The 11376-nt window shown below is 36.9% G+C and overlaps 1 protein-coding gene across 11 annotated transcripts in view; it reads right to left on the bottom strand.

Annotated features, from left to right (window-relative positions):
- DLG1 (discs large homolog 1) overlaps positions 1 to 11322 on the bottom strand; it is a 270198-nt gene extending 258876 nt beyond the window's left edge. For all 11 annotated transcript variants that reach the window (XM_006753379.2, XM_006753381.2, XM_006753383.2 and 8 more), the window contains exons 1-2: positions 11273 to 11322; positions 10461 to 10592 (exon numbers count right to left, since the gene is read on the bottom strand). In XM_006753379.2, the coding sequence (XP_006753442.1) occupies positions 10461 to 10592; positions 11273 to 11291 (151 nt within the window). In that variant the 5' untranslated portion in view covers positions 11292 to 11322. The remainder of the gene's footprint in view (positions 1 to 10460; positions 10593 to 11272) is intronic.
- Between the last annotated feature and the right edge of the window lie 54 nt (positions 11323 to 11376).

Here is an 11376-nt window from a genome sequence, read left to right as displayed (position 1 = left end):
TCCAGGGTGCATCTCCTGCATTGAGCATCTGCCCTATGGTGGTCAGTGCGCATCATAGCGACTGGTCGTTCCGCCATTGGGCCGAAACCAGCTCTTAGACATCCCCGGAGGGAGTCCCAGATTGCGAGAGGGCACAGGTCAAGCTGAGGGACCCTTCCGATGCACAAGGGGGGCCAGGGAGGGACGCGGGAGGTTGGCCAGCCAGGAAGGGACCGCAGGAGGACTCCAGGGTGTGTCCAGCCCATCTCACTCAGTCCCGATCAGCCGGACCCCAGCAGCAAGCTAACCTACCAGTCGGAGCATCTGCTCCCTGGTGGTCAGTGCACATCATACTGAGCGATTGAGCAGCCTTAGCATATCAATAGCATATTACGCTTTGATTAGAGAATGGCTGACTGGACAACCGGACACTTAGCATATCAGGCTTTTATTATATAGGATTAACTAACAAACACTGCTGTATTCACCCTTCAATAACATCTCTAATGAAAATCTGGACGAATGCTGTCCAGAAGAACTTTCTGCAATGATAAAAATGCTCTATAGTTGCCCTAGTTGTGCTAGGTTTTGCTCATAGGTTAGAGCGGCTGGTTTAATTCTGGTCAGGGACACATACTAGTACCTAGGTTGTAGGCTCTATCCCCATCCCTAGTCCAGGCTGTTGCAGGAGGCAACCAACTGATGTGTTTCTCTCACACTGATATTTCTCTCTCTGTCTCTCCCCCTTCCTTCCACTCTCTCTAAATATGGTAGCCACTACCTACATATGACTATTGAACACTTAAAATGTGACTAGTGTGACTGAGGAACTGAATTTATCATTTCATCTAGGTTTAATTAATTTAAATAGTTATATTTGGCTAATGGTTACAATACAGGACAACTGAGATCTAGACTAATACAACTCAGAGTAACATTTTACTATCTGGTATGGTTAAGGAACAAAGTGTTCCCTACATAAGTTTTGCAAAAGTTCATTTGCATCTAGCTACTAGCAATTGAAATGCCTTAAATCTAGGTCATATATTCATCTATCAAACAGGCCTTTCTAATTTGCTATATCTGAGCTCCCATGGACTAGAGCAGCAGTTGCCAACTGGTGGTGTGCGGACCATTGGTGGTCTGTGAGGTCTGAAAGATTGGCAACTGCTGGTTTAAGAAAACCTTTGGAGCAGCAATCGCCCACTGGTGGTCTGTGAGTTCCAAAAGGTTGGCGACCGCTGGACTAGAGAACCAAATATTCATATTATTTAAACAATATCAGGCTTAAGACAAAATAAGCTGAGTAAAATACCCATTAGGATGGCTAGTATCATCAACAAAACAGAAAAATAAAGAGCCTTGATGAGGATGTAGAGAAATTAAACCCTTGTGCATTGTTAACAGGAATATAAAATTATGCAGCTACTGAAGGAAAAACCAGTATAGTGGTCTTTCAAAACATTACACAGAGAATTACCATTTGACCCAGCAATTCAACTTCCAAGTATATAACCAAAAGAACTGAAAGTAGTGATGCAAAACAAATACAGTCCTACTTCAGAAATATTGCAAGTTTGGTTCCCAACCACCACACAAAAGCAATTATCCTAAGACACTGAATATTGCAATGAAACACTTCACACAAATATTTCTGTTTCCCAGTGCATATAAAGTTATGTTTACATTACACATAGACAAGACATGAAAAAGTGCTGCACATGTCATCAGGGAAATGCACATTAAAACAATGAGATACCACTCTACATCTACCAGCATGACCAAAATACAGAACACTGATACCACCAAATGCTGGCAAGGATATGGAGCAACAGGAACTCTAATTCACCGCCACCCACTTTGGAAGACAGTTAGGTAGTTTGTTACAAAGCTAAGCATACTCTTATGGTACAATCCAGCAATTGCATTCCTGGATATTTACCCAAATAAGTTGAAAACTTAAATGTCCACACAAAAATCTATATGCATGTGTTTGTAGCAGTTTTATCCATAACTTCCAAAACTTGGAAGCAACCTAGATATACTTCAATAGGTGAAAAGATAAACTGGTACATCCAGACAATATTATTCAGTACTTAAAAAAAAAAAAAAAGAGCTATCGAGCCATAAAAGGATGTGGAAGAACTTTAAATGTATATTACTAAATAAAAGAAGCCATTCTGAAAAGGCCACATGCTGTGTGATTCCAACTATATGACATCCCTGAAAAAGGCGGAACTATGGAGATAACAAAAAAAGATCAGTGATTATCAGGGGTTAGAGCAGGGGTGGGCAAACTTTTTGACTCGAGGGCCACAATGGGTTCTTAAACTGGACCGGAGGGCCGGAACAAAAGCATGGATGGAGTGTTTGTGTGAACTAATATAAATTCAAAGTAAACATCATTACATAAAAGGGTACGGTCTTTTTTTTTTTTTAGTTTTATTCATTTCAAACGGGCCGAATCCGGCCCGCGGACCGTTGTTTGGCTGGGTTAGAGGTAGGAAAGTGATGAAGAGGCAGAGTACAGAGGATTTTTAGGGCAGTGAAACTACTCTGTATACTATAATGGTGGATACATGTCATTATACATTTGTCCAAACCTATAAAATGTACAACAGAGTGAACACTAAGGTAAACTATGGACTTTGGGTAATAATGATGTGCCCATGTAGGTTCATCAACTGTCACAAATGTACCATTCAGGTGGGGGATGTTGATAATGGGGAAGGCTATGTTATATGTTGAAGCAGGGAGTATATGGGGAATCTCTGTACCTTTCTCTCAATTTTGCTATGAACCCAAAACTGTTCTTAAAAATAAAGTCTTTAAAAATATATATATATGAGCTACCAAGCCATGAAAAGACAGAGAAACCTTAAATACATGTTGCTAAGTGAAAGAAGCCAATCTGAAAGGCAAAACTATGGAGATAATAAAAAGATCATTGGTTGCCATGGGTTCTGGGGGAGGGAAGAAAAAATGAACAGGTGGAGCACAAGAGATTTTTAGGGCAGTAAAACTACTTTGTATGATACTAAAATAGTGGATACATGTGCTAAAGCAACAAAAGTGAATGTCAATTTTATCAATGTATAACACAAAAAGTGAACCCCAATGTAAATTATGAACTTTAGTCGATAACAATATATCAATAATGGCTTATCAACTGTTAACAAATATACCACACTAGTGCAAGATGTTAATAATAGGGGAAGGGGGTGGGGGGTGATGATGATATGGGAACTCTGTATTTTCCAATCAAATTTTCTGTAAACCTAAAACTGCTGAAAAAAATTAAAGTCTAATAATTTAAGAAAACGTACAAGGGAGCATAATAAGTAACAAATTCTGTTTTAAAAAGCAATCTCATACTTCATTTCAAAATAATTTCCAATCTAGCCCTGGCCAGTGTGGCTCAGTTGGTTGGTTGCGGGTTCAATTCCCGAAGTGCCCTGACATACCTAGGTTATGGATTTGATCCCAGTCGGGGCATATGTACAGAAGGCAACCGAACGATGGTTTGTTTCTTTTTTCTCTCTCTCACTCTCAAATCAATTTACACACACACACACTTAAGTGAGGATTAAAAAAATAATAATTTCTAATCTATTAAAGATTTAAATGTTAAAAACAGAAGCCATGAAAGAATTTAAATATAATAATAATCTTGGGGATAGGAAAGACTTTCTAATCATGGTACTAAAAACAAGAAATGAGCGTGCACGCACACACACACACAATTGGTAAATCTAACCATATATAAAATATGTGTTTCTTAAATAAAAGTTTAAAAACAAATGACAACAAGGGAAGCTAGTTGCAACTTACATGGCAGACAGAGTTAATATCTCTAACAGATTTTATACCTCTAAGAAAAAAAGGGGGGAAAAGGTGATGGGAGGGGCAAATGATATGAACAAACAATTCACAAAATAAATTAAAAGAAACAATGTAGGAAAATTCTGACATCATTGGTCATTTCTTTAATCAGAGAAATACACAATAAAACATCAAAATGACTAAATATGTATTTTACATATCAGAATAAAAAGATTAATAATACTCCATCTTGTTTAAGGTATAGTGAATTAGTCATTCTTCTACATACTGCCTAAAAATTTAAATCTATAAAATATTTCTAAGGGTAATTTAATGAATTACATCAAAAGCCTTTTAAAATCCATATCCCCTTCTATCTAGCAATTCATTTCTAGAAAAAATATCCCAAGGATATAATAAAGGATGCAGAAAAAAGAGGCATATACAAACGCAATATTGTCTATAATGTCAAAAAGTTATATGCCTAAGTGTTCCTAGGACATCATTAATAAAACTACAGTAAATCTATACAATGTAAACACAGTCATTTAAAATTGCACAAATCGACTAAAATGGAAAGATATCAAATAACAAATTTTGTAGTATAAAAATAGTTAATATGGGTAATACGGAAAAGTCACACTATATGCACTTGGGCAAATTCACCTACAGCACCTCCTTATACCAAAAAAAGATAACATTCTACCTATCAGACACCCCCAGTAAGTGAATGTCACAAATAAAAAATTAGAAGGATGAAGACTGTTCCCTCATATAGTGTCCATTTTCATGCATTTCTCATAATGTGAGCACCTCTCTGGATCTTACTGTGCTGAGTGTGATTCTAGAATTATGAGCTTTTAGTATAAGAGGTTACTTAATCACAAGCCAACTACTTCATCTATTGCTCATCTGAAGAAAAAATTATTTCTTTCCACTAGAGGAAAAAACAATTGTACTGTAGTTAATGACAGACAATGTTGAATTCCGAATTTTCAAGGATAATTTTAATCTGATGGGATTTTTCACTTTACACACTGATTTTAAGTATCAATTCCCATGAAAGAAACAATTCTATTTGTGCAGGGAGTTTGCAAAATGAAAGTGCATATGTATACACAAAGAATAACATTCTAAAAGGATATTCACCCTATGAAACAAAGAGGAGAGAAGGCTGAATGAACACTGAAACATAACCCTGCCATTTAGAGAGAAAAACTTGTATCAGTTAATTGACTAAAAGTACAATGTTTTTATTAACTAAGAGAGACAACTGTCAAATCTACTCAAGCACAGATTCACTGTTTTCTTCTAATCCAATGTACATTTAAATAGCCTTTTTGATCACCAAAGAATATCATATAAAACTTAACTGTATTACAATTTGTGCTTCACACACTAGAAACAGGAAAAATGTCAAGCCAGTATCCAACAATAAATTACTTTACTTTAAATACTATTTGACTAACAGCCATAAGGTATTAACATACATATTCTTTAAAACAAGGGGTTTATCAAAAGGAACTAGAGCTTCTCAGAAATGGTTGATTCCAAGGCTGGGGCAGGATATGTACAAGTGAACCTAGAATATCATGTTATGCCAAAAGTAAGAAAATGCTTTAAAAAATGATAGGGGTATGTCATAAGGACAAAAGAACAAGTTTGTGAGGGCTCCCACTAGATAAATCTGAGACAATCTGAGCACCAAAAATATTAAGGATAGTAATAAATTATCAACTATTGAAAGAAAATAGATAGATACATCAACAGATGGACAGAGAAATAGATGGGGGAGAAGGGCTCTTAATTACAGTAAGATGCCAAGTGTTAATTGGAAAATGCGGAGGAGTGCTACTTTTATAAAACTGTTATTCTGAACATAGTAAAAACTGGTTCAGGCAAGCATCATCAATGAATGCTAAATTGTAGGTGACAATTTTGCTGAAAAGCAATCTATACTAATAAAAGGGTAATATGCTAATTAGACCAGATGTCTTCTGGACATCCTTCCGAACAAAGCCGCAGTGACTGCGAGGGCCAAGGAGGGCCGGCAGTGGCAGCAGCAGTGGGGTGATGTGGGCGGCACCTTTCCCTGATCAGCGTGGTCACCTCCTGCAGAGGGAGGACAGAGGCAGCGGCGGCGGCAGGGTGATGGGGGTAGCACCTTCCCCTGATCAGCCTGGTTGCCTCCTGCAGAGGGAGGCCAGACTACAGCTTAGGCCTAAGCCGTCAGTAGGACATCACCTGAGGGCTCCCGGACTGTGAGAGGGGGCAGGCCAGGCTGAGGACACCCACCCCCAGGCCAGTGCATGAATTTTCATACACCGGGCCTCTAGTCTATATATGTAAAAGCCTAAGAGACCAGATGACCAGACAACCGGCCAGTAGCTATGACGCAGACTGCCCATCAGGGGGCAGACACTCAATGCAGGAGCTGCCCCCTGGGGGTCAGTGAGCTCCCACAGTGGGAGCACGGGAGCGCCGCTCAGCTGACAGGCTGCTGACTGCTGGTGAGTGCAGCTGCAGCAGCGCTAGCCTCTCCTGCAGACACTCCACTGCAGACACTCCCCCTGCAGGCACAGCAGAGCCGGGAGTAGCGAGGTGCCCAGCCCGGGCTCAGGCTCCTCCCCAGCCGCCTGCTGCTTCACGCACTACTTTGTGCTGTGTGGGATCAACATGGACAGCAGGCTGGAGCCTGACAAGCTGGCGGGTAAGGCTGGGCTACGGGAGCACAGAGGTCCACTGATCCCTGCAGGCCAGGCCGAGGGACCCCACCAGTGGATGAATTGTGCACTGGGCCTATAGATTGCTTATAAGATGCAAGGGAAAAAAACAGTAACTGTAGAGCAGCGGTTCTCAACCTGTGGGTCGCGACCCCTTTGGGGGTCGAACGTCCCTTTCACAGGGGTCGCCTAAGACCATCGGCGACACATATAATTACATATTGTTTTTGTGATTAATCACTATGCTTTAATTATGTTCAATTTGTAACAATGAAATGGGGGGTCACCACAACATGAGGAACTGTATTAAAGGGTCGCGGCATTAGGAAGGTTGAGAACCACTGCTGTAGAGTAATGAGATAACACCTTAATTGGGTGATCAAAAGTAACATCAATGAAGGGCAGAAGATGTGTACCTCTGGATGTACAGAACCCTATGGAATACATAATCTAAATCTAATTAGGAGCAAGCATAAGAAAAACCCAAAATGAGAAACAACATATAAAAAAATAAGAGGAATGGAAAATTGTGTTCTTCAAAAATGTCAATGTCATAAAAGATAAAGGAAGACTGTGGAAATGTACCCAGATTAAAGGACACTAAAAAGACATGACAACTAAATGCAATACCTGGTCCTAGACTGGATAGAGTACTGAAAAAAATAATTAGGAACGGAAAAATTCAGCAGAGAAATTTGACCCTATATAGATGAAATAGCTTAAACTACAAAAAATATTCATAGATGCTTTACAGATGTAATTAAAAGGTTCTAAAGAGAATTCAACCAGATTCAACATAATCAAAGCACTGCTTCAGAGCAGTAGTAAATGAAACCATTAACAAATAATCTAATTCAATCAAAACCACCAACTAAAAATTTTATAAAATTTTCCTCCAATTCCATAAAATTTTAGCTAATAGTTGGTCCACATCCATAAATGTTTTCCTTTCTCAAACCTAACCTGCAAAGTTACACACACACACAGCAACAGACTAAAATATAACATTACTGGAACCAATAAAAAAGTAAAAAAATCTAAGAAATTCTGACATTTACCATTATACCTGGAAGTTCACCCTTTGATTACTAAGTTAAATACACTTTTCAAAATACATAAATTCCATCATCATGAACATTCACCTTCAAAATAAAAACTTAAAAAAAACAACACAACAGAACCTACAGATCAGTATCTACGTTAAATATTATTGTTGTTAGTGGTCTTTATCACATTAAAATATTCAGCCCTAACCGGTTTGGGTCAGTGGATAGAGCGTCAGCCTACAGACTGAAGGGTCCCAGGTTTGATTCTGTTCAAGGGCATGTACCTTGGTTGCAGGCACATCCCCAATAGGGGGTGTGTAGGAGGCAGCTGATGAGAGAATCTCTCTCATTGATGTTTCTAACTCTCTATCCCTCTCCCTTCCTCTGTAAAAAATTCAATAAAATATATATTTTTTTTTAAAAAAAAGAGTCCCAGGCAAGTGGGAAAAATACAGATTTATAAAAAAAATATTCAACTTATGGAATAGCCTAGTAGTTGACAGTGAAGAGAGGCTCTGGATTCAGATTAGCTGAGTTCAATTTCTGGCTCCACAATTTAGCATCCTTGGGCAAAAGATGTCATTTCTCAGTGCCTCAGTTTTCTAATCTATAAAATGGTATAATCATCTCATAGATGAATATACACCTCATAGGATTATGATAACTAAACAGGTGCTGTATTAGAACATAAAAAGTGCTCAATGTTAGCCATTATTTCTGTTTACACACACTTAAAAGTGTCATATTCTGATAGCCATTAAGATGGCTTATATGGAAAACAGTACGATAGTTCCTTAAAAATTAAAAAATATAACTACCATATGATCCTGCAATGTTGATTTACAGGTGTAAAGTACATTATCACACTATTTCAAAAACAATGGTGTAGGTGCAGAAGAAAAAGAAAATCGTATTGACCTAAATATTTTCAAACAGTGAAAAAATAAAGGCTAATAAATTAATCTAAATTCAACAAATAGAAAAGAATGCATATATTTGTCAACAATTCAATTACAGAATGTAAACACACAAAAACCTCTACTAAATCTACCTGTTTCAAAATTCCTAAAATCTATTACTTTCCTTAAACCAAAATCTGATACCATATCCCCCCAAATTAAAATATAATTAAATCTAAATATCAAAGTAAATTCGCAACCAATGAAATTATGCAGGACAAAGATTCACAAATATAACCTTAATAATTAGGAAACTAATTCTGTCAGAATTCAATTGTAAAAAAGAATAGATAAAAACATTCAAAATAGGCAAGGCAGAATATGTAAAAAAAAAATTTTCTCCAAACAGAAATTTACCTCCAACCTACAGAGAAATCTAAGCATAGACGGTTTGGTTACTTCACTAAGCAACTAATTTTCATAAGTTGCAAACTTCACACAGAGGAAGACTGCATCTGTCTCTCTCTGTCTACAACTATATGTAAAAGAGAACTTAATACTCATACTACTTTTTTAAACAGTTACCACACAAAACAAAACATTCCTAGGTTTAATGTTGGTTTAGAAAACCAAATAACAAAAAATTATTTTTCCCTTTCCTTTTTTTGCTGTTTTTACAGAAGAATCCAATTTGATCATCCATTTGGACCTTAAACATCAGTTTAGAAATTCAAATATAAAATATGTTCATCAGTTTAAAGGTAAAAAACTAAAAGCAAAATGTTGATTAATTTTTAAGGTGTCAGATATATAGCAGTTCATTATACTGTTCTCTCTAGTCTTGTATATTTTTTAATGTTAATAATAATGTTAAATTTCAAAAACTTATTCAGGTGTATTGAGTGTTTTTAAAATCTTCTTTAATTCTAAAACAAATTTAGTACAAAATACCAATTTACCAGCAAGTTATTTCTGAGTACACTAACTTGAAGGTGGACCTCAAATCACATCAAAAGTTTATCTATCAACAGATAGATGAGATGTAAAGCCGTATCTATTTGGAAGTTACTGAGGAAATAACTATAATGCAATGAAGTACAAGTCTTATTTTAATATGTTATATAGTCAGTGACTAATAAAAAAATAAGATTTTATTCTTAGAATTGGAAGAGACAAATTTTTAGTTCAGTGGTTTGCTCACTTTTCAAGGTAACTGGAGGAGAGGGCCAGAGACCAATCACCTTGTTTTATATACTGGTGATTGTTTACAAAATATAAGATTTTGTTTTAAAAAGGACCTATTTTTTAAAAAAGTCTTAAAACCACTATTCCACTGCATCCACATTCTAGGTGACATAGTATCTACAAAAGGTTATATAATTTATGTACTATCATTCAATTAATGGCAGTGTCAGGAATAGAATGCAGGACTCTTATTTGTTCAGTTCTCATTTAAAACAATGCATCACTTCAAATTTAAGTAACAATTAAGAATACAACTCTGTTTCAATGTTCTTGCCTATAAAATAAGATTGGACAAGATCATCTCTAAGGCCATTTTCAGATCTAAAATTCTGAATGCCAAATTTAAACAGAGGTCTGTGTTAAGGTAAATGAATGTTCTGTTACTCTTCAAACATTTTCAAGGACTCCAGAGAAATACAAGTCAAATACGGAAAGCTAACAGTTACTCAGTCGTTACCTTTAGGGTGCTGAAACATTTCTGTAACTACACCCTCTTTTAATAGTTAATACTAGGACAGGAAACACTGTTTTCGAAGACTACTAAAATAATCATAGTGAAAGGCTGTCTTAGATATCTTCGGAAAGAATATGGCCTATCAAAATATATAACTCACTGGATGTTCAAGTTACTGAATGCCTCAAAGAGAACCAAGTACATCACTCTCTTAAGTTTAAAATAAGTTAAATCAAAGGAACATTAAGCCTAGCTGACACATAATGGTCATAAATAAAGTTTTAACTCCCACCTATTAAAGCCTGAAAGAGGTTGCTCTGAAATATGTTAATAACCCGTTCTATGGAACTTCTGAGCTGTCTGTCTTCAGTTTGGCTTAGTTTCGAACGATATTCTTCCAGAAGTTGCAATGCTCTCTGGGTATCTGAGGGAAAAAAGAGTTTGATTAAAATTATTTTACAAGGAAGTATTACACAGTAGCTGTACAGCAAATGATTCTGCAAGGCATCTATACAGTTCCCAAATCCTCCTGGTCAACTGATGCTACCAGGTTCATGCGCACCTCTATTCCTTAGAATGATTCAAAAAAATTTAAATATATGTCACAGTAGAGAAAGGAGGAAGGTACGTGGTTTTAATAAATGTGTACTGGTAGTCTACCACAATAAAAGATCATTTTAATCAAAGTATTGGTAACAGTTGCAGCTGATCTGATATGCAAAAGCAGATAACCTATAATTTGTCCTTATAACCCAAATATTAACTGTTTCAAAATAATAGTTTTTTGCCAGTATCCCACGCTGCTCAAAATAGTGTAAGAATGATATTGCGAAACATGAAAACACCAATTCAGAGTTTTTAAGACGACGTTCCGAGGTAAAATATCCATTGCCCCTCTAGTTTCTAGAGAGAGATCAAGAAAGTTTGACACACATATGGATGTGTCCATCTTCTGAATGACTTGAGGCTTAGATCCCCTAAGCAGGGAGGATAGGACTGTGCTGTCTCGTTAGAGTTAAACACTAATAAAACACAGCAATTAGAAAACACACATACAAAAAAGCGAGTGCCGTCCACGGGAACAGTGCCATAACCAATCCTCACCTTGCTTCCGGACCGGCATTTTCCCCCAGAATCAGGAAGAGGGCACACACCTTTAAAACAGAAATCAGAAAAGAAACAGAACTAAAGAAGAGAAGAGAATCCTG

This window comes from Myotis davidii, unplaced genomic scaffold, assembly GCF_000327345.1.
Source record: "Myotis davidii unplaced genomic scaffold, ASM32734v1 scaffold571, whole genome shotgun sequence".
Lineage (NCBI taxonomy): Eukaryota > Metazoa > Chordata > Mammalia > Chiroptera > Vespertilionidae > Myotis > Myotis davidii.
The sequence above is the reverse complement of the archived record's forward strand: the minus strand, read 5'-3'. Positions and strand labels throughout refer to the sequence as shown.